The 21,767-nt window shown below is 49.9% G+C and overlaps 2 protein-coding genes, 1 long non-coding RNA gene and 1 pseudogene across 3 annotated transcripts; 3 read left to right on the forward strand and 1 right to left on the reverse strand.

Annotated features, from left to right (window-relative positions):
* Positions 1–9,907: 9,907 nt before the first annotated feature.
* On the forward strand, positions 9,908–11,735 carry LOC112895831 (protein ALP1-like). The gene is made up of 2 exons (XM_025963825.1): positions 9,908–11,051; positions 11,138–11,735. The coding sequence occupies exons 1-2, from the start codon at positions 10,880–10,882 to the stop codon at positions 11,590–11,592; spliced, it is 627 nt and encodes a 208-aa protein (XP_025819610.1). The 5' UTR covers positions 9,908–10,879; the 3' UTR covers positions 11,593–11,735.
* On the forward strand, positions 11,618–14,267 carry LOC112895830 (annotated as a pseudogene).
* Positions 14,268–14,271: 4 nt separating this feature from the next.
* LOC112895829 (ABC transporter B family member 21-like) lies at positions 14,272–20,090 on the forward strand. Its single transcript, XM_025963823.1, has 10 exons — positions 14,272–14,647; positions 14,769–15,166; positions 15,255–15,493; positions 16,282–16,807; positions 16,942–17,215; positions 17,302–18,137; positions 18,221–18,487; positions 18,696–18,959; positions 19,047–19,340; positions 19,454–20,090. Exons 1-10 carry the CDS (start codon positions 14,272–14,274, stop codon positions 19,805–19,807), a joined length of 3,828 nt encoding a protein of 1,275 aa, XP_025819608.1. The 3' UTR covers positions 19,808–20,090.
* A 7-nt stretch (positions 20,091–20,097) lies between these two features.
* Positions 20,098–21,468, reverse strand: LOC112895832. The gene is made up of 2 exons (XR_003229285.1): positions 20,822–21,468; positions 20,098–20,148 (listed from the first exon to the last, which is right to left on the reverse strand). It is a non-coding gene; the product is annotated as an uncharacterized LOC112895832 (long non-coding RNA).
* Positions 21,469–21,767: the final 299 nt, after the last annotated feature.

The following is a 21,767-nucleotide window of genomic DNA, read 5'->3' on the forward strand; positions in this document are numbered from 1 at the left end:
ATTGATGGCCTTCAGAATTCTGGGTGCCAATATGCACAAAGACCAGAGACCGGCTAGGGTTGGACGCTTGGTTTGGATCGGGTGATTTTTAAGCACTTGTAAATGAAGCTGCAGACTGAAGACTCAACGGACAGAGTTTAATACTTGGCTGTGGGAAAATGAAGCAGCATCCATGTGTAGAAGCGAGGTGACAAAATCTGGCCTTCAGATTTGTGGGTGTCAGGAAATTCAGGATAGATGGAGATGGATTCGAATTAAGATTCGCTCTAGCTATAGCTGCGTACTGTACGCTTTTAAACTGTGATTCTCGGGAGCGAGGACGTACGGAGTGCTGCCGGGCTGTAAAAGTAAACAAGACGTTGAAAGTGTGAGCAAGAGAATAGCTTCTTTCGCCCCGTGGTAAAGACTAGAGACGACTGCCGGTGAAGATGACATCTACTCCCAGTCTCCTGGATGGACCGTGGTAATAGATGGCAATGCCTTTAGGCTCCAATCCATGGGCATGGCGCCGTGTGTGTACACGGTTGCCAAGCTTTTCCAAGCCGGTCATCCATCGGACGCCGGAATGGACGCGCACCTTGTCCCCGCCCGGAAGAATTTTCGGGCGACCGCGACGGCCTCTTGCGCGAGCCAGCCCACGACCGCGCCGCCGCCGCCGCTCACGCCACCAACCAAATGCGGGAGCGGGAGCAACCAGCGCCACGCCTCTGTCGAGCGCCAGATCCAACCGCTGGACGCTGACTCGGCGAGACGGCGATCCAAATAGCAGGGGACGGACGAATCGTAGTAGCACACTAGGAAATGGAAAATACGGCAAACGCCGTCGTCTCGCTCGCATGGTCTGACTCTCCGCGGACAAGAAGAGGATCGAGATGCTCGCGCGGGCCTGCTGGAGATGACATGACGAAATGGGCTGGTTGCTAGCTCCAGACTCGAGAGTCCTGAGGATGCATACAGTCTCTTCCGAAGTTGTTGTCGAGTTAGGCAACATTGTACCCCATATGCTCCGGCCCCTAACTCCTTTTTGACGGGCCGGACGGCGGACCGCGACTCCGGCAATCAAATTGTAGCACCAAATGGGACAAGCCAAAATCTGTTCGTCGACCGCGCCTTCTCTCGTCGCTGGTCACCTTCTCTGCAATAGCACCGAAGAGATGGTAACGGATCGTACGATCCAACTTGATTCTTATTATTTCTATCTCAAAATTGCATAAAATAAGAATCCGACTCTTAAATTTTTTAGGCTAAATGCTAAATATTTAGATCCTTTACCACCCTTACTAAACAGCAGAGTCGGTGTCAGCAAGATAAGATGCTTGATCCAAACTAGGTACCTCAGGTCAATCCGGCGACTCGCTGCCTCACCTGCTCCGCCGCGTCGCGCCCTCCGTCCCTCCGGTTGCGCAGATTCCCATCTCCTCATCCCACCGGGTGTGATCACCGGACACGGAAGCTAGTGAGTGAGGGTGATCAGGACATGACAAGAACTGTAGCACGTGTGGAAGGAACTCTCGGTTGACTCCTGGCGAGGCCGGGAGGTGAGGTCGCCGAGGACGACTGTGCAATGCGATCATCTGACGGCTGCAGAACGTGCGACGCGCCACTGACAACGATGATTGGTTCCGTCCGTACGGGCTATTAGTTAGTAGTATGCAATAGCTAACCTAATCCGGTGTCGCTTACCGGCGTCACCGATCAGATCGATCGGGCGCACGGCCGGGGCAGCAGGAGGAAAGTACTGTAGGCTCTAGCAACGGTGGTCTACTCGCCTCACATCCTCACTAATCGTGCTCATCCGGACAAGTGCAAAAGCGTCAAGACAAGGACGGCGAAGACGGAAGGCCGCACAAGGAAGACGAAAGGTCGTGTTCCGTGTACTTTCGTCCTGCCGCCCCAAAATTAGAACTGCCTTTCTTTAATTTCTCCCTCGTCGAGAACACGAAATCACGAGCGAGAGAGATTGCCCTGCTCGGACCAGGAGGGGCTACAGCCCAAGCCCATAGCGCACAGCGCGTGCTTCAGCGAGACCATGCACCGTGCCATTGTAGCAGTCTTTTTTGAGAAAACAGCAAGGGAGATCCCCTACTGGATATATTAATAGAGAAGAGTTATAAGATTATTCTATATTACAAATGCATCGAGCCAAGCTGTCATGATTATGTATGTATTCTGCCTGGCAATTACGCGGCACGAAAAACACGAACATTACGAAGGGAGCAGGATGTGGATTCGTCTTGAGGCAGGAGACGCGAGACAGAGCACAAGGAACAAAGCGCAGAGTTGCAATTTTTCAAAAAGAAAAAAAAAAGTGCAGAGTTGCTGTCCCCGGACACGCCAAGGCAGCTTTAATTTATATTTCGTTTCATCATCATCATCACCCGGAGAGCAGGAGAATCATTAGTGGTAGCATAATGATCACGCAGCAACAATAATCTGCTACTTGGAACACTGATTGGCATGGCTTTCCACGATTCCAGTTTAAGCCCAGCACTCTTACCTGTTGCATGCCTGCCCCGTACGCATAACCTCACTACCATTTCATTCATCAGGACCAGGACCCTATAATTCCTCAGCCGGATATATATATAGTGGACAATCCAAACAGGCAACAAACAGAGCCGGTTGGCATGCCACATTGCAAATGGTAGGGAAGAACCGAACAGGAACAGCCAAGCTACCCACCCGCTACGCCGCCCCAAGCGATCGAGCTGCGACCATCTTTCCTTCCTCCCAAACAAGGGATGAGCAGGTGCGGGGATGGGAAAGCTACGTCGGCTCACGGGTGCTGCCGCCCGGGCGGCAACTTGTGCGCTTGTGTAGGGAGTAGCCATCCCTTTCTCCTCCACCTAACACCCACGTTAGTTTGGAAACATACATATGCGCCGGAGGTGGAGGGTCAGAGGAACCGAAAAAGCTTGCGCCCGGGGCGGCTAACTGAAAACTAACGATTGAGGGAGAAGATGCCACCCCAAAAGTTTAGGTGGCGCTGCCACTTTGGAGGCTGTTTAGGCGCTGGTTCATCAGGGTTTGTAGCGCCCACTTGCTACCCGAAGCATCCTACGTTTCAAGCATGCACGCTCTGCATAGTTCGTTCCTTGAGAAAGATGGCTCGGATCCTACTTGGTCCCGAATGTTCTGCTTAGAGATGTGAGGCACGATAGTATAACCACGACATAACTTCAGAAACATGGTGTGTGCAATAGTAAACCCATCTCAAAGCAATAGGGTCTCTCTTTTCATACTCCCCGATTTATTTTTGTAAGGCTCGTATGCATTTCAAGGTTCATGTTTTTCATTTGTTTTCCAACAAAAAGCTAGCTAACATTTATGAATAAATTTGCGCTAAAAATGGTGCCATTGATGTATACTCGAAATGTATTTTCTTATTACCATAGTTCTTTTGTGATGTCTGTTAATTGAGGGGAAAGTATATGTCTCGAAAAATATTTATATATTAGCATTGGTTAGTTAAAGACTTGTCCTAACGAAACGAAATTTCCCTTGGACAAGGGACGAGAGTGAGAGTGGGGACACAAGGCCAGTCCTCAAACCACTCCATACCCTACTATTATGGAAAAGGCACCAAAGCCAACATTCCAAGTTCCAACTGGGACATGCAACGAAACAGTGTGAAGCAATGAGAAGAATCTGGATACAGGAGTTCTCTATTAAGAGAAAAAGGGAAGCGGTGTTGAGGCATCAATTAGACTATTAGAGATGCTCATTCAAACTCAGTGCCAAAGCATACGAGAGCACCCAATTCAAACTCGCCGTTGGCAGCAGCGCTCATTCGTCAAACAAGCCATTTAAGAGCAATGGCACTGCATCACGGATTCACGGTTGGCCACTACCGAGAGAGAGCAACTTTCCGACCGATCCATCGAGCCGTCCGTTCCATCGGAAATGAAAGGAGCAGAGGCCATGGACGCCACGCCGATCATGTTCGTTCCTCGCGTGACCGGTGCAGGCATCTAGTTGTGTATACGTAGTGGAGCGTCCATGTAACCTCGCAGTGCCGTCCGTGCCGTGCGCACATACGGTTTTGGTGATTATTCTGGACAGCAACAACAAAAAAAATAGTGGTGAAGAGTGAAGAGGCGTGTTGAGTTTTCTGTGTACGCTGCGGCGACGCGTATAGAATACCTAGATTTTGCATAGTATACGACGTGAGCAATGTGAAGAGAATCGACCGTTTTTGCTTCTGAAGTTACAAGCCGTGTCACAAATAGTAGTCCTAATCCTACCGTATCGGTTGTTGCAAGACTAGTATATAATTGATAATAGTCCTTTTCTTTTGAGAGAGAGAGAGAGAGAGAGAAGAGAGAGAGATGGCCAACGTGTTGAAATTGAAAGATATTCGTGAGAAAATCAGCCTTAATACTGAAGAAAGTTTTTTATGGTAAGGGCGGCGTGTTTAGGAGTAAGATTATTGGATTTGCTAAAGCTTAAGAAGTTTTCTTGGTGCTAAGCACACAAAATTTCCTTTTTTTTTTATTCTGCCATGTGTGGTCCATATGACATAATTCATTTCTTCCCCCATCTACGAGAAATTCTTCGTGGCCAGAGGTTATTACAATTCCGCTGGTTTGCGATTGAATCAGGTTCAGAGTGAGAGTTTACCAAAGGCAAACGGGCTTAGAGAGATGTTCGCGGCAGCATGCACGCATAGTACCTGGTAATGGCAAAAATCAGTGGATGAGGCAGCAGGGACACTCTCGTCTGTAGAGTGCGTGCGGATAACTATTGATATAGGTAGTATGATTGGATCAAAGACGATTAATTGACTGCTCGTTAAAGAAAGCTTAGCTTGCAGAGGAAGACCACAAAGAGTGCTAAAGATGAACGCGATAGATCATTTTTTTTTTTGCTGATGCAATCTAGTCATGTTTCAACTCAGAAATAATAGTCTTTGATCCTACAATATCGGCCGTGTGTCGTTGGAAGACTACTGCATACTGATAGATAGATAGATAGATAGATAGTCATTTTTGTCTTAGAGAGAGGGAGACTTGTCATCATATTGAAAGAGATTCATATGGAAAATCAGCCTTAAAATCTAAACCACGGCTTCAAGGTACGTAAGGGCATGTTTAGAAATAAGATTGGATTTGCTAAAACTTAGGTGTTCTCTTCGGGCTAAACACACATGCACTTTTTATTCTTTTAAGCACGCTGTGTGATTTGTGATGTTTGCTATGGATGACACACACTTGTTCGTCCCCCATCTATGAGAAGTTTATGAAGAAGTTGTTATGGTTTGATGTGTGGGGGCTTAGTGCGAAGGTTAAGTGAAGACAAACAGGTCTAGAGGGATGTCGGCGAAAAAAATGATTTAAAAGAGTCTCTTTATTAGGGATATGCATATATAGTTGGATGATAAATGACCGATTGACCTCCGATTAAAGATAGCTTGTAGAGTAAGATAACAAGTAAGATTAAAGATAAGATATGCGGATGGAAAGGATGCCAGGGCATGGTAACACCGTAGGAGAGTTAAATAAGAAGAAATGACGATGAGAGTGGGGGAGCCTGTGCCCAAACATTAGCAACACGACGGTCGTAGGCTTGCGTTGCTCGCAGGGTGCTCGATAAGCAGCGGCCGGGTGACGGCAGCGCGAGGGGCGCCAAACGTAACACACTGAAGAAACCCCTCCTGGCCTCCTGACTCCCCCTCCTTTTTTACGATCCAGCTCCGATCTATTGCAAGCGCACGTGATACCTGAAGCAGAAAAAGAAAACGCAGGTGCTCTGGTGGATCCCCGTCTGGACTCTGAACATAGGCACCCCCCACCAGGAACCACAAGCCCGACCGCCCTCCTGCCCCTCCACTGCAGTAATCGGAAATATCTTGTTACCGCTAGGTAGCTAGTGGAGGAGCAGGCCGTGAGGATGCGCCTATCCTGACGGCTGCGCGGGCCAGTTGGTGGTGGTGGTGGAACCGGAGCCTCCCCTTCCTCCCTTTTTCCAACTGCCTTTCCTGGCGCGGAGAATTCCCTCACGTTTCACGGCGGCAGCGGCATGTTCGGCGGCTGCCCCGCAAGTGGCCTCTCACATGCGATGCGCGCACCCGCCACCCTTGTTCCCCTCCGATGAAGGTGAAAAGGGCGCCGCTCACGTGGATCCCGCCCGCTGCGCTCCGGAGGGCCCGTGGGTGTTTTAATTAAACAGGGCTCTCTCCCCTTTGCGCTGCAGGGGGCCGCCCAATTCTGCCTGGTGCACTCGCCACTACCAAAATCCACGCGAATTCGTGTTTTTTTCTAAAAAAAAAGAACTAAAGGCACGCACGCGTTCGCCGTGTTGCTCCTGCTTGAATTCGAAAAGGCCGCCGCCCGGCTCCCTTTTTTGCGTTCGATGGATGTTTCATCCGGACGCATTGTGGATTTGGAACGGCCAGGATACTATTAAGCTCAGACGAGGTACGACGGCGTCCGGCCGCCCCGGACCATCCGTGGCCGCTGACGCGCCCGTCGTCACGTACCTAACGATCGCGTCGGTCTTGATGGTGCGCACGCCCACGAGCTGATCACTACTACCCCTCATCGTTCTGCGCGAGAAAATTTTTTGTATCTTTTGTGTGCACGCACGGAGGTCGGACGCCATTGACCCGGGGTAGGAAGTAGGTGACTGGAATAACTCGGCATCGCGTTTTCCCTATCATTGCAGACGGGTGGTCGGACAAGGTCGCCGCCGGGCGTCACGGCAGTCAGAGCAAACTGGATTTTTTTTAATTTTATTTTCAGAGGAAACCGGATGCAATTTGCAAATGGATTCACTTGGACAGGATACGAATCCGCGGGGCCCAGCCCTGACGATTTTTCGTTTCCGCTGGTGAGGAGCGGCGATGCATGCCTGCGCGTGCGCGCATGGACTTTTCCAGCGTGCGGCGGCGACTTTAATCTGCAGGGGATGATTGGGTTAGCCAATCCGAGAGGGTGGGGGGTCGAGTCCTGGCCAGGACACACGACGAGCTAGCTGTCCCGAAATAATTGATGGCGAGATGGAGGATCGCCTAACAAACCCCTTGGATGGTTGGATAGTTGTTCCAAATAATATAAATATTCCTTCCCTGCCCCTGACGGCGATATTATACAGTTATTTCTAGTGTGAACCGCTTACGAGCGTCACGTATGCAGCTATATGTAGGACCGTAATTAAAAATAAAATACCTTGACATGATAATATATCCATCAAGAAGCCACTAGCGCACCCACTGATTAAAGAAAAACATGCGCAGATGCCCTGCCTTTTCGCCTTGCAGCTGACCACCCCACTGCGAGGCTGATGTAAACTCCGGCGTCCTATCCTCCTGAACCAAGAATCGATCTGCCTGGGTTTCATTTGGAGGCCAAGGAAACGAGGAACGTGATGCGTGTGCGTGGAATACTATCAAGTTGGCGGTGCCATGCCACGACGATGCGCAACAGCAAGGCCGGGTCAGCTAGCTAGCTAGGAATGGATGGAACGGAGGGAGTACAGTGACCAGGACGGGCCCTGTGCGTGTTGAGCAGGTACCTGACTGAACGAAAGGCTTGCACTGATTGATTGGATGGTGCTATCATATCGGTGGTTCCATCGAACTCGCGTTGCTCAGTTTCAAAGGAAAGAAAGAGATGGAGAAAGATCGGCATGGCTGCATGCATGCAGCAGCAGGATCGGAGGGGAAGGAGGCGAACCGCTGGTTGGCTTTGTGCCTTTGTTGGGTTAGTTGAGGGCTTCCTGCGTCTCTGTGCGTGGTGTGGCCTGCCATGTGGGTCTCCGTCTCCATCTCCATCTAGCCGTGGCGCTCTCCTTTCCTCATGTGCGAATTCCATGTGTCCTACCGCAGGTGTAGCTAGAGAGGCATGTAGCCCAGGCTCCGGCTGCGTCGTCCCTGCGAGAAGGCCATGGCGCCGCTGCATCCGTCCACACAGAGCGAATGGTGTCGACGGCTGTACTGAAAAGCTCGATCGGCTGGGTTCGCGGGACCCCCGAGAGCCAAGCCAAAGCACCCGTGATCTCCTAGCTAGAAGAAAAAAAAAAGCGCCACATCCATGCACCCCCCACACCGCGGCGTGCAGGCCACGTCCAAACCCATCGCCGCCGGTTCACCGCGCGGCTCGCCGGCCAGTCCCTGCTGCGGGCGAGGGCCTGGGCGCCGTACTTGCTCCAATCCAAAGTGGTTGGAGCCCGGGGGGCGGGTCGTGCGGTTACCCACCCCGGCTTTGACCCGCGCGCGTGGTGGGAGGCGGGATGGGAAGGGGGGAGGACGGGAGGGGAACGCGACGCGACGCGACGCGACGGAGACCCGGGGGAGACGGTGGTCCGCGGGTGCGTGACCCGGAAGCAAAACTCCAATAACCAGGCAGCCGCACGGCAGGAGCGTCCCCGCACGTGCCCGTGCTTCCTTGCTTCCTCCCCCCGCGGCTGACGGACGGGACGGGGCCGACGGCGACACCAGCCGCGCGCCGGTGCTCTGAACCGCGGCCCGTGCCGACACGCCGCGGCTCGGCTCCTCCGACGGTACAGCTAGCACGCACGAGGCAGGGATGGGCGCGGCCGCGGGAGCAAGTGAGCAACCGGCCGGACAACCCCGGGTCTGCTCGCTCACGCCGCCCCGAGGTCGTTTCCTTCTCACGGCGGTGACGGGAATCACCTGCAAAAATCCAATGACTAGTACTGCATGACAAACGACGAGCGCGCTAGTTGGCAGCGCTACCACTTGGAGGAAGAAAAAAAAATTCAGAAGAGGACGCGGACATCTTGGTTTTCGTTATGACCACGTACAAGACCCGTCCAATGCATCGGAAATTCGCAAAAATGTCACGAGCACCCAGACATGCCCAATGCTACTGGCTAGTCCAACCAACAGGTTTACCACCAGTACACACGTAGCCGGTTGGGCTGTGGTCGCCGGCTGGTAGTACGCTGCGGCCGGAGCGGAGGGCCGTGTGGCCGGCCGCGCGCGCGCCAAGCGGTCAGCCTGGTGCCGGCGAAGCGCTCGCACGCAGCGCGTGACGGGTGCACGCACGGAACGGCGGATGTAGTCTGAGGTTAGGCTCCGTGTCATGTACTCATGTGGGGGATGCCGCCCGGCAATCTCACGCCCTGCTACTGCGCGTCAGGCAGCCCCCCCAGCAGATTGTTGCCTAACCATTTAACCAAGAGAAGGTATCCATCCATGGCCTGCATGGACCTGGGGTCCTCCAACGAGCAGTGCCCCGGCACAACCTGCAATCACTGATGGCCGCCCGGCCACCGTATCTCACAGCACCGACCCCGCCATGCTGCTAAACGAGGTTGCGCGAGTGGTCGCACGGCGCTGACGACTGATGCGAGTACGCGATTGTGCTGCCATGACAGTGGCAGTGATCGGCGATGATGATCCGACCACTCAAACACGGAGATGGAGTGATCATTTCCCTGGCATCTGAATACTTGCCGAGTCCCTGCGTGCCTGTGCCACTCACACTAAGGTAGTGTTTGGTTGAGGAGCGAAGTGGAACGGAGCCGTTCCATCCTACTTTTACACGTGTTTGGTTGTCAGACTCGTGGAGCGGAGCGGCTCCCGACGGAGAATATTCTCCTTAGATACCGAACGAGACCGCTCCAGAAAAACGGGCGGACGGAGACGCTCCGCTCCGCACTCGCTCCGGCCTCGCCTCGCTCTTCCGTCCAGGTTCGTTCTCCTCCTCCCCCGCGCCGCGCCGCCTCCTCCTCCCCCTCCTCCCCCGGCGCCGCCTCCTCCTCCCCCTGCCTCCTCCTCCCCCTCCTCCCCCGGCGCCACCTCCTCCTCCCCCCGCGCCGGGCTGCCTCCTCCTCCCCCGGCGCCGCCTCCTCCTCCCCCGCGCCGCGCCGCCTCCTCCTCCCCCTGCACCGCCTCCTCCTCCCCCGCGCCATGCGCCAGCGCCGCCTCCTCCTTCTCCCTCATTTTAAAGTACAAGGAGGCAGGAGGCAAAACAAATTCCACCATAACGTTAATTCGAAAAAAATAGCAATAGCATCACAAGTCAGGAGGCTATGCACTCCCTTCTGCTGCTCTGTTCAAGTCTTTATTGATTAGCAACTAATTCATGTCTTTTATTTTGAATAGGGAAATCAGATTGGCAGAGCAAGAGGAATGGTCAGGAACAACTGCAGCTAAGGTATACTTCTAACACGAAACATACCTCTACATTAACAATGGATTATATTATCTTCATGTGTTGTGGATTGGTAATTTTTCTTTGTTGTCTAATAATATATAGATGGATGAGGACGATCAGCTTATTGTCTTTATAGCTGCTGCTCATGTGTTGCTTTCGATGATGGCAATGGTTATTAAAAGTAGAAAAAGAAAACGCCACGGTCATACACCCGTAGGACAAATTAGATATGCTCCAATTGATGAGAGGGATAGGAGGAGGTTTTAGTACCTTAATGATAAAATTTGGAAGAATGATGTTACCTGTGTCAATATGCTTAGACTTAATAGAGCATCGTTCTTTCACTTTTGTAAACTTTTTAGGGATAAAGGTTTATTAGAAGACACTACACACATGTGTGTTGAGCAGCAAGTTGCTATGTTTTTGCACACAATTGGCCACAATGTTAGGAATAGGGTAGTTGCTACTAATTTTGGTAGGTCCGGAGAAACCGTTAGTCGGTACTTCAATAAAGTGCTTCATGCAATTGGAGAGCTACGCAACGACTTCATTAAACCACCATCATAGGCGACACCATCTAAAATTCAAGGGAACCCACGATGGGATCCTTATTTTAAGGTAGTGGTTGGTTTGTTTGCACAAATTTTATTGATTCTAGGTACACTTTTGAGGCCTTACACATTCTCATTGTAATGCTAAAATAGGATTGTATTGCAGCTATTGATGGCACACATATTCGAGCGTCTATTCCTAAGGAAATGGAGGCTGCATTTCGTGGTAGGAAGAGTTACACTACACAAAATGTAATGGCAGCCGTAGACTTTGATCTACGGTTCACATTTGTTATAGCTGGTTGGGAGAGAACAGCCCATGACGCCTCAATTTTACGAGATGCTTTAGAACGCCCAAATGGTCTTCGTGTTCCCGAAGGTACAATAAAATTTAAGTAGCTCATTTACACTAACCCACTGTATATAATGACTAGTGTACCTCACATACATATCCTTATATGATAGGCAAGTTCTACCTAGTTGATGCCGGATACGGAGCCAAACCGGATTTTCTGCCTCCTTATCGTGGTGTGAGGTACCACTTGAATGAGTGGGGCAGCAACCCCGTACAAAATGAGAAGGAATTGTTCAACCTTAGGCACTCATCTCTCAGGGTTACAGTAGAGCGTGCATTTGGTTCTTTGAAGAGGCGATTCAAAATTCTTGATGATGCAATACCATTTTTTCCCTTCCCTACCCAAGTAGAAGTTGTTATTGCTGCTTGCATTATTCATAATTGGGTCATAGAAGATGGCGGTGATGATTTGATTATATTTGAAAATGATGACCTCCATAGTATTACCTATCAAACATCAACATATGGACAAGCAACAGAATATGCCTTCATGGTTAATTTTAGGCAAGAACTTGCCAATGCCATGTGGGTAGACCGTCATCAATATTATTCGAATACTTCATGAGTTATGTATCTTTTTATTTGTTTGCATGAACCTATGTACTCTTTTATTTGTATGAGGCTATGTATTGTTTCCTATGAACCTATGTATCTGTTGTTTTATTTAATGATGAATTCAGATTTACTTTGTACTATTTATATTGCTGAAACTTAGTTTACTTTTCTTTCAATTTAAAGCTTGATACAATGGAGGGAGAGGTAAAAGGTGGTACTGTTTGGATAGCAACTCAGTCCACTTTTGTGCAAACTTTTCTTACTAATCTTGTAGCTGATGGTTCCAAAACATCAAGTGGTTTCAAGAGAGTTCATCTCAATGCTTGTGCTAAGGCTTTGAATGAACATTTTAAGATCAGTAGAACACATGAACAGATTTCCAACCACTTGAAAACATTGAAAAAAAAGTACATTAGGATCAATCAACTTAGGAGCAAGAGTGGTGCTGTTTGGGATGAAGAGAACTTTATCATCCGTTATGATCATGAGATGTACACAAGTCATTTTAAGGGATAACTTTATTGTACTTGTATATTTTCTTTTGTCATTATTGTTGTCCTATAGGTACTAATTACCTTGTCCAATGATAGGATGAGAGCGGAAAGGAGAGAAACAAGGGTGATGATGAGTACATAAACAAACCTCTTCCATACTATGGCAATCTAGCTACAATATTTGGTGATAGTGTTGCAACAGGGCAATTTGTGAAGACCTCAAGTGAACCTCTTGCTGTAGATGTTGAAGATGATACACAAAAGGATGAGATGAATGTTGGGACACCATCTAGTTCTACTATTGATAAAGATGACACGGCGGCTTCAGGCAATAGGCCCTCCAAGAGAGCTAAGAAGGATGACAATGGAGGTGATCCTTTGGTTCAAACTTTTGATCATGGTACTCAAACCCTAGCTAGTGCCATACGAGATGCAGCATCAAAGAAAGCTTTGCCACCGGGTTTGTTTGTTTGAAGCTGTGGATAGCCTTCCTGGTTTTAAGTACTATTCTTATTTGTTAAACCATCCTAATGTTGCACATGGCTTTGTGGATGCGCCACTATTGTACAAGCTCTCTATGGTTACTGAGTTCATTAATGCTAATATGTAGGCCTGCTAATTAGCAAATGATAGCAAGACTTTATTTTGGGTGACATGAACTTGTATGTCATGCTTTTGATTGTATCCATGAACAAGGCACTTTGGATTATATGCATGTCGTGATGACTTGTGGTTTATTCTATATGTTATGTTATGATGGATCTTAAGGAGCTGTAATCTTTGGATTATATGTTATGATGTTATTAGTATTTTTTGATTGATTATTTAGCTAAGACATGAGAATGTGATTATTTTCTACTTCACTTGACTTCTCAACCAAACACAGGATGGAACCGCTCTGTTCCAGTTCACTCTGCAACCAAACAAAATATAGAGCCGCTCCGTTCCAGTTTACCAAACACGGAATAGAGCGGTTCCATTTCTAGAATCTAGGACGGAGCTGCTCCGTTCCAGTTCGCTCCTCAACCAAACATTGCCTAAAGGCTCCGAGAAGAGTGGCCATTCCAATATTTTGTATGTAGCCACAGAAAAATATTGTGGAGTGCTTTCTTGACAGGGTGTGTGTGGCTGACTGGCGCTGGCCATTCTTCTTCTGTCTCGAGAGAAAGGAAAAAAATAAGAGAAAAGCGTGGGATCTGCTGAATTGCGATTTGCGAAGGGAAAGCCCCACAGCTATAAATACCCGGCGTCCGGCCAGCCGGCCAACCATTATAACCACCGGGGTGCTCGAGAGGAGAGGGTTCGGCGGAGAGCGCTGCCACTGGGACTGGGAGACGCGGACGGAGACGCAGACGGACGGGACAGGGTGCTGATTCCTGCGCATCGAGTTGATGCCATGGTGAGTTTTCAGCAGGGCGTGTGCGCCTCGCCCCCGCATTTTTTTTTATATATATGCTCGCCCCCGCCATGGATACCGGCACCACCGCAGCAGCGCCACTGCTGTCTCCTAGCAGCTTTAATCACTGCGCCTCTCTCTCTCTCTCTCTCTCTCTCTCTCTCTCCCCCCGGACTCGCTTTTCTCTTTCCCCGGTGGGGTGGTGTGGTGTGGTGCTGAACTGCTGGCCGCCGCTGCCTCTGCGTCCGCGTCCCGGCGAGTGCGAGTGCGAAAGCTGCCAACCCTTTTCCTGCGCGGCTTGTTCCTTCTCCAACCCAGCTGCCACTTCGCCGCAGCTTCGCATCCAAAACTTTCAATCTCCCCCACCCGCGCCTCCGTTATCCATCCCCTCTACTGTCTGCTCCTGCTCCCATCCCGGATCGATCGCCTTGCTCGGCTACTCTGCTCCGCTCACAGGCTGCTAGTAGAGAGATTGCAGATTCAGATTTGCTGTCACTGTTGCTACCTGCTCTTGCGCTTGTTTGCTTCCGTCCCGAGATTCTACTACCGCCTTCTTCTTTTGAGCTGTGCGGCACCGAGATGAGATGGATCCGGTGTTGAATGTGTGCGCAATTATTGGGCCGTGGCAGGTGGTGAGTGAGGCGCCGCTGGTATGCAGCAGGAGCTAGGAGGCGGCAGACAGCAGCAACTGGACGAGCAGAGAAGCGCCGCACCGCGCGTCCCGCGCCGACCAGACATCGCGCGGCGGGGGCGTTCCTGAGTGAGCGAGCGAATCTCGGAGAACGCGGCCGCGGCGGCCATGCCGGAGTCCTGGAGACCCGCCGAGGCGAGCGCGGCGGCGCTGCCCGACGCGGGGACCCCTGGCGCCCCGGCGCGGAGCCGGGGCGCGGGCAATGGCGGCAAGGGGGGCGGCCCCGGCGCGTCGGCGGCGACGCGGGTGCCGTTCCACAAGCTGTTCGCGTTCGCCGACTCCACGGACGTGGCGCTGATGCTGCTGGGCGCGCTCGGGGCCGTCGCCAACGGCGCCGCGATGCCCTTCATGACCGTGCTCTTCGGCAACCTCATCGACGCCTTCGGCGGCGCGATGGCCATCCACGACGTCGTCAACCGGGTCTCCAACGTCTCGCTCGAGTTCATCTACCTCGCCATCGCCTCCGCCGTCGCCTCCTTCGTCCGTAAGTCCGCCGCTCTCTATCCCCCCCCCCCCCCCCCCCCCCCCCCCTGTCGCGCCGCGTGAGGAGCCAGGACACTGAGCACGCAGACTAAGGCCGCCTTGTTGTGTCGCGCCGCGCGCAGAGGTCACGTGCTGGATGATCACCGGCGAGCGGCAGGCGGCGCGGATACGGAACCTGTACCTCAAGACCATCCTGCGCCAGGAGATCGCCTTCTTCGACAAGTACACCAGCACCGGCGAGGTCGTCGGCAGGATGTCCGGCGACACCGTGCTCATCCAGGACGCCATGGGCGAGAAGGTCGGCAAGTTCATCCAGCTCGTCGTCACCTTCTTCGGCGGCTTCATCGTCGCCTTCGCGCAGGGATGGCTGCTCACCCTGGTCATGATGGCCACCATCCCGCCGCTCGTCCTGGCGGGCGCCGTCATGTCCAACGTCGTCGCCAAGATGGCGTCCCTGGGTCAGGCGGCCTACGCGGAGTCGTCGGTGGTGGTGGAGCAGACCATCGGCTCCATCAGAACGGTGAGCGCTGAGCACGGAACAGAAACGAATCCAACCCCCCATACATCAACGATCGTGATGTGACCATGACTGACGAGCGCTGCTGCAGGTTGCGTCTTTCACCGGCGAGAAACGGGCGGTGGAGAAGTACAACAGTTCCCTGAAGAGTGCGTACAAGTCCGGCGTCCGGGAGGGCCTCGCCGCGGGGCTCGGGATGGGCACGGTCATGGTGCTCCTCTTCTGCGGCTACTCGCTGGGGATTTGGTATGGCGCCAAGCTGATTCTGGAGAAGGGGTACACAGGAGCCAAGGTCATGAATGTGATCTTTGCAGTCCTCACCGGTTCTCTGTAAGTTCATATCCATATCTAAGCTGCTTATGGTTCAGTTATCTTTCCAGTCCACACCAGTGACATCAGTAGTAACTGAAATTAGTTTTTTCCATTCCTCTGTTTCCAGTTAGTAGGTAGGTTCTGTAGTTCAGTCATTTTATCGGTTTGCAATCCCGGGGAATATCTGAAACTACTGCATTTGGTAGTTGACGCACGATCAAGCTAACGGTGGAGGATGTTAACAACCCGCATCATCATCCATACTTGCAAGCTGTTAGTGCAAGGGGAGGTTGCAACAGATAAAGCTTTCGTGTTTATGGTGATTGGGACGGGTTAGGTCCCCATACGTGCCTTTTCAGACAATGAGGCCACCTTGTTATCGTGGGCAAATTGCTTAACGGACTTGGGCAGGTTGACTGCTTTACTATTAGGAAGCCACTCATGGACCCTGTCCCTTCTCTTTCAAGTTACTAGTATATTGGACTGTTGGTACCTAACTAGCAACTCCTATTGGCAGGTTCAACCAAACACAAAAGGCCAACCTAATTATACTTTTCTCGTTCAACAAAAATAGATGGCATCAATTGAACCTGAAAAATCAACTCCAAAACGTACAGAATTCAGTACTGCTTAAAACAAGTAGGTTTCAGCTGTTGAGAGTTGAGAATATATATTCATTCATGTACTGCTATCTGTTCTTTTTGGAGGGTGGCTGGTTGTCCCTTTCGGTTTTAATTCCATGAGTGTTCTTCAGTTAATATTTCAAGCTCATTAGTGACCTGACATTCTTTTACCATATTCACCAGAGCTCTAGGTCAGGCATCGCCAAGCATGAAAGCGTTTGCAGGTGGGCAAGCAGCTGCATACAAAATGTTTGAGACGATCAACAGAACACCGGAAATTGACGCTTACAGCACCACGGGAAGGAAGTTGGAGGACATCCGAGGGGATATCGAGTTTAGGGATGTCTATTTCTCCTATCCGACAAGGCCTGATGAACAAATATTCAAGGGTTTCTCCCTCACTATACCAAGTGGCATGACAATTGCTCTTGTAGGCCAGAGTGGGAGTGGTAAATCCACGGTCATCAGCCTAATTGAACGGTTCTACGACCCTCAGCTTGGCGATGTTCTGATAGATGGTGTGAATCTCAAGGAGTTCCAGTTAAGGTGGATCAGAAGTAAAATCGGCCTTGTCAGCCAGGAGCCAGTCCTTTTTGCTGCCAGCATAAAGGAGAACATAGCTTATGGCAAAGATAATGCAACGGATCAGGAAATTAGAGCTGCTGCTGAGCTTGCCAACGCTGCCAAATTCATAGATAAAATGCCTCAGGTAAGAATGCTATTTATGCAGCAAGTTTTACATTTCTCAGTGATGGTGATAATCTAGATGTATGAACATCACTCAGTAGTTCGGATAGTTATGCAGCATGCAATGAGATCTCTTCTGTTTCTGATATTTCACAGGGTTTCGATACTTCGGTTGGTGAGCATGGGACACAGCTTTCTGGTGGACAGAAGCAAAGAATTGCCATTGCAAGGGCTATTCTAAAAGACCCAAGAATCCTACTATTAGATGAAGCTACAAGCGCTCTGGATGCTGAATCTGAAAGGATTGTGCAGGAAGCTCTTGACAGGGTCATGACAAACAGGACAACTGTCATAGTTGCACACCGTCTGAGCACTGTTAGAAATGCTGATACCATTGCTGTCATTCATCAAGGAACACTAGTTGAAAAAGGTATATTTGTGAAACATCTAATCATCGTTTGCTGGTCTTTGTTTGCCCATTGCATCCTCGCTTAACCATTTAATGTTTTGAATCAGGACCACACAATGAGCTTCTAAGAGATCCAGAAGGAGCTTATAGCCAGCTGATAAGGCTACAGGAAGCAAACCGGCAGGACACTCGGAAGGGCGATTCCAATGCTCGTTCAGGCAAACAAATGTCAATAAATAAATCAGCTAGCAGGAGGTCATCCCGTGATAACAGTAGCCACCATTCATTCTCGGTACCATTTGGTATGCCTCTTGGGATTGACATTCAGGATGGTTCATCTAACAAACTATGTGACGAGATGCCACAGGAAGTGCCTCTCAGTCGGCTTGCATCTCTTAACAAGCCAGAGATCCCCGTGCTTATCCTTGGTTCTATTGCCTCGGTTATCAGTGGAGTTATCTTCCCAATCTTTGCGATACTCCTGTCAAATGTGATCAAAGCATTCTATGAGCCTCCACATCTACTAAGGAAGGATTCACAGTTCTGGTCTTCCATGTTCTTGGTGTTTGGTGCAGTGTACTTCTTGTCACTCCCTTTGAGCTCGTACCTTTTCTCTGTAGCTGGGTGTAGGTTGATTAAAAGGATCCGACTGATGACATTTGAGAAGGTGGTAAATATGGAGATTGAATGGTTTGATCACCCAGAAAACTCAAGTGGAGCAATTGGTGCAAGGCTGTCAGCTGATGCAGCGAAAGTTAGAGGACTTGTGGGAGATGCGCTTCAATTGGTTGTGCAAAACTCCTCAACATTAGTTGCTGGTTTGGTAATTGCCTTTGTATCAAACTGGGAACTATCTCTCATCATATTAGCTTTAATACCACTTATTGGCCTAAATGGATGGATCCAGATGAAGTTTATTCAGGGTTTCAGTGCAGATGCCAAGGTTCGTTCTCTAATACTGAACTGTCTATGCCTTAGGTTTATTGTGTCTTGCATCAAACTTCATTTAGTTATTTGTGAATGCAGATGATGTATGAGGAGGCAAGCCAAGTGGCTAATGATGCAGTAAGCAGCATAAGAACAGTAGCCTCATTTTCAGCTGAAGAGAAGGTCATGGATTTGTACAAGAAGAAATGCGAAGGCCCCCTAAGAACAGGAATCAGGACAGGGATTATAAGTGGAATCGGTTTTGGTGTTTCCTTTTTCTTGCTATTCGGGGTATATGCAGCTAGCTTTTATGCTGGTGCTCGGCTTGTTGAGGACAGGAAGACAACCTTCCCTAAAGTTTTCAGGGTAAGTATTCTATGTAGTACTGATAAAATGTTAACTTCAGCTGGCTTTCATATTAAGGAAGAAAGAAATGTTTTACAGGACTACATAAATGTGAAATCAAAGCAACATGATTTGGATTACGTTTTTTTTCTAAAGAGAAGGTGATTAGGAGTGAGTATCGCGTAGGTTTCCAATGAAGAGCTCTAATAATTTGGCCACCTATATGCAGGTTTTTCTTGCTCTTGCAATGGCAGCTATTGGAGTGTCACAATCAAGTACCCTTACATCGGATTCTTCCAAAGCAAAATCAGCTGCATCTTCTATATTTGCAATTGTAGATCGAAAGTCAAGGATAGACCCAAGTGAGGATGCAGGAGTGACTGTTGAGACATTGCGAGGAAATATCGAATTCCAGCATATTAGCTTCAAATATCCTACAAGGCCAGATGTTCAGATTTTCCGGGACCTCTGCTTGACAATTCATGCTGGAAAGGCAAGTGATCTTCTAACATTTAAATCCTGTATGAATTAACATTGTTTATTGTTACCAGAACATAACAATTCTAGTGTTTGTTTTCAGACTGTTGCGCTTGTCGGAGAGAGTGGTAGTGGCAAATCGACAGCAATTTCATTGCTTCAAAGATTCTATGACCCAGATGTAGGCCATATACTACTAGATGGCGTGGACATACAGAAGTTTCAGCTAAGGTGGCTAAGGCAACAGATGGGCCTGGTCAGTCAAGAACCTGCTTTGTTTAATGACACGATAAGGGCAAACATTGCCTATGGAAAAGATGGACAAGCAACAGAATCTGAGATCATAGCTGCTGCAGAATTGGCAAATGCTCACAAATTTATCAGTTCGGCGCTCCAGGTTAGTTTCTTTCATCCGATTTTGTCAAGAAATTTAAATGTGGCTTTTGTATGCAATCAATTAAGCACCAAAAACTGTTGCTGAGAGAAGTGCTTGTTACCTGAAAAATGTAGGGGTACGACACAATGGTTGGAGAGCGTGGAGCTCAGTTGTCAGGAGGGCAGAAGCAGCGTGTGGCAATCGCCCGCGCAATCGTCAAGGACCCTAGGATCCTGCTGCTGGACGAAGCGACCAGCGCACTGGATGCTGAATCCGAGCGGGTCGTCCAGGATGCGCTGGACAGGGTGATGGTGAACCGGACAACGGTGATCGTCGCGCACCGTCTATCAACAATACAAAATGCAGATTTAATCGCAGTTGTAAGAAATGGGGTGATCATCGAGAAGGGAAAGCACGATGCCTTGATAAACATCAAGGATGGCGCGTATGCGTCCCTCGTCGCCCTTCACTCGGCAGCCTCTTCATAGCGGGTGGTAGTATGAGTTCCTGCAAACGGTCTGCTAAAGCATATATGAGCAGCGCTGGCACAACCTGTGTAGCAAGTCAGGTGCTAGCCTCTGTTACCCTATTGATGACATACATAATTGGCTATACCAAAGCGGGAAAATGTTACGAATAGCAAGGGCCAAATGTAAATGCAACAAGTTGGTCCTTAAGATAAATTTTTAATTTAAAGATAAGTATATGTAGCTTCGAACATAGAAACCAAATAGATGATGATTACGAAATTACCTCTGATGTTCTTGCTCTTGTTTTCCATTGTGTATGGCAGTGCTCCTTTAGCCTTCAAGAAAATAATGACAGGGCCCTGCTCAGGAAGGAAAGAGCAGTTCAGAAAATGTTCAGTCTTGTTACTCAAATTTATTTATCATCACCTCATTTCTAGAAATCAGTACAGCTTAAGAAAAAGGCCAAATTCAATCAGTTGAAGTATATAACACTGAAATGATTAACCATATGGCTGAAAAGGCTGAGCTGAAATGCTGAAGAATGGCTTTTGCGGAAGCAGAAATTTCATGGCAGCCTGCTTAAAGTTGTAGAGGCTGCAACTTCCAAGGTCTGGCCCAAAGAAATATGCTTATTTTGACGTGAAAAGAAATGCTACCAAGGAAATTAATAGCACAAATACTAAAAGGCGTCAAAATCGGCCATTGACTCTGAACTATATTTTCTGAATACCATGTGGATTGATATTTGTGAACAAGTATTACAAAATGGCCTAAAGTAATTCGTAAGCATATTTGAACTGGCCTGAACTATTGTTGATGGTAAGGATGAACGCGGCAGGGGATGCCTCTGAACTCTGAAGGCCTACGCGACGGAGGGAGGGTGGATCAAAGCCGTCCGAACTAAGAAGTCGACTACCGCAGGTGGACCAACGGGGAGGATGACTTCGCGGGATAGCAGCGTGAGGACGCTTCTCCATCGCCATGGAATCACGGAACCCACAGGCGAAAATCGAGGAACGAAGCAGAACGAACCTCATCGACGGCGCGGCGGTAGGAAGGCGACGCCGCCAGGTTACGACCACCGGATCTCACCCTCGCCGTGCTCCGGCGATCACCGGCGTCCGGTTCTCCGAAAGTTCGCAGAGCCTGACGAAGACCAGCGCAGCGTTGCCAGTGAGATCTCTCTTTCGCGCGCTCTCTATGCCTCCATGTATCTCCCTCTCCTGCGTCCGTGGTCGATGGCAACAGATGGAGCTGGGCTAAGAATTGTGCTGGTACCAAGGAGCGTTGACATCAACCGGCATGTTTGATCGAAGCAGATGAGACGGCGGAGCAGCTTTGACTTTGTGAGAGCGGATTCGGTGGGTTGGACCAGACGAAGATGGCACCTTTGGTTACTGCAAGTTGCAACCGCCGGGCCGCTGGATTAGTGGGTATTCTACACTTGTACTACTCCAACAAGCAGCCTCACATCTCGATAGGTTTGTTTTTGTTTTTTCAACAGCTTCCACCATAGGCCATAGCTAAAACTGAACTCTATCCCTGCCAAATATTGACCAGGTCACAACTCACACACAATTGTCCCCTCACATCTCTCGTTCATAACACAGGGAGATGATCACAACGGGAGGAGGCAAACTCAACGCTGTGAGCGTGCAACCACTTTGAATTTGTATACCTATCAGTGTTAGTTTGATCTCTCGGACCCCAACGAGCCCGATGGGCCTCTGCTCACCCGCGCCCTGATCGGGGGCGCTCCAGCTCATTCCTAGCTGGTGGGCCCCCGTCGCGCTGCGCTATAAAGAGAGGTGGGGGCCAGCGGCACACGATACGAGGATCGTGGCCGCCGCCACCCCACCGACACCGTAACCCTAGCCGATCTAGATCGAGCGCAGTAGCGGCGGAAAGCTCCACCTCCGGCCACCGTCCACGCCTTCGCCTCGACCCCGTGCCCGCGCCTGCGACCCGAGCCTCGGCC

This window comes from Panicum hallii, chromosome 5 (assembly GCF_002211085.1).
Source record: "Panicum hallii strain FIL2 chromosome 5, PHallii_v3.1, whole genome shotgun sequence".
NCBI classification, from domain to species: Eukaryota; Viridiplantae; Streptophyta; class Magnoliopsida; order Poales; family Poaceae; genus Panicum; species Panicum hallii.

Bases quoted from the DNA above. Each gene is read 5' to 3' on its own strand.
- LOC112895831 (XM_025963825.1), top strand. From the start codon at position 10,880: ATGGAGGCTGCATTTCGTGGTAGGAAGAGTTACACTACACAAAATGTA. The intron at 11,052-11,137 runs GTACAATAAAAT...CTTATATGATAG, and splicing joins TGGTCTTCGTGTTCCCGAAG to GCAAGTTCTACCTAGTTGAT.
- LOC112895829 (XM_025963823.1), top strand. From the start codon at position 14,272: ATGCCGGAGTCCTGGAGACCCGCCGAGGCGAGCGCGGCGGCGCTGCCC. The intron at 18,138-18,220 runs GTTCGTTCTCTA...TTGTGAATGCAG, and splicing joins GTTTCAGTGCAGATGCCAAG to ATGATGTATGAGGAGGCAAG. The intron at 18,960-19,046 runs GCAAGTGATCTT...GTTTGTTTTCAG, and splicing joins TGACAATTCATGCTGGAAAG to ACTGTTGCGCTTGTCGGAGA.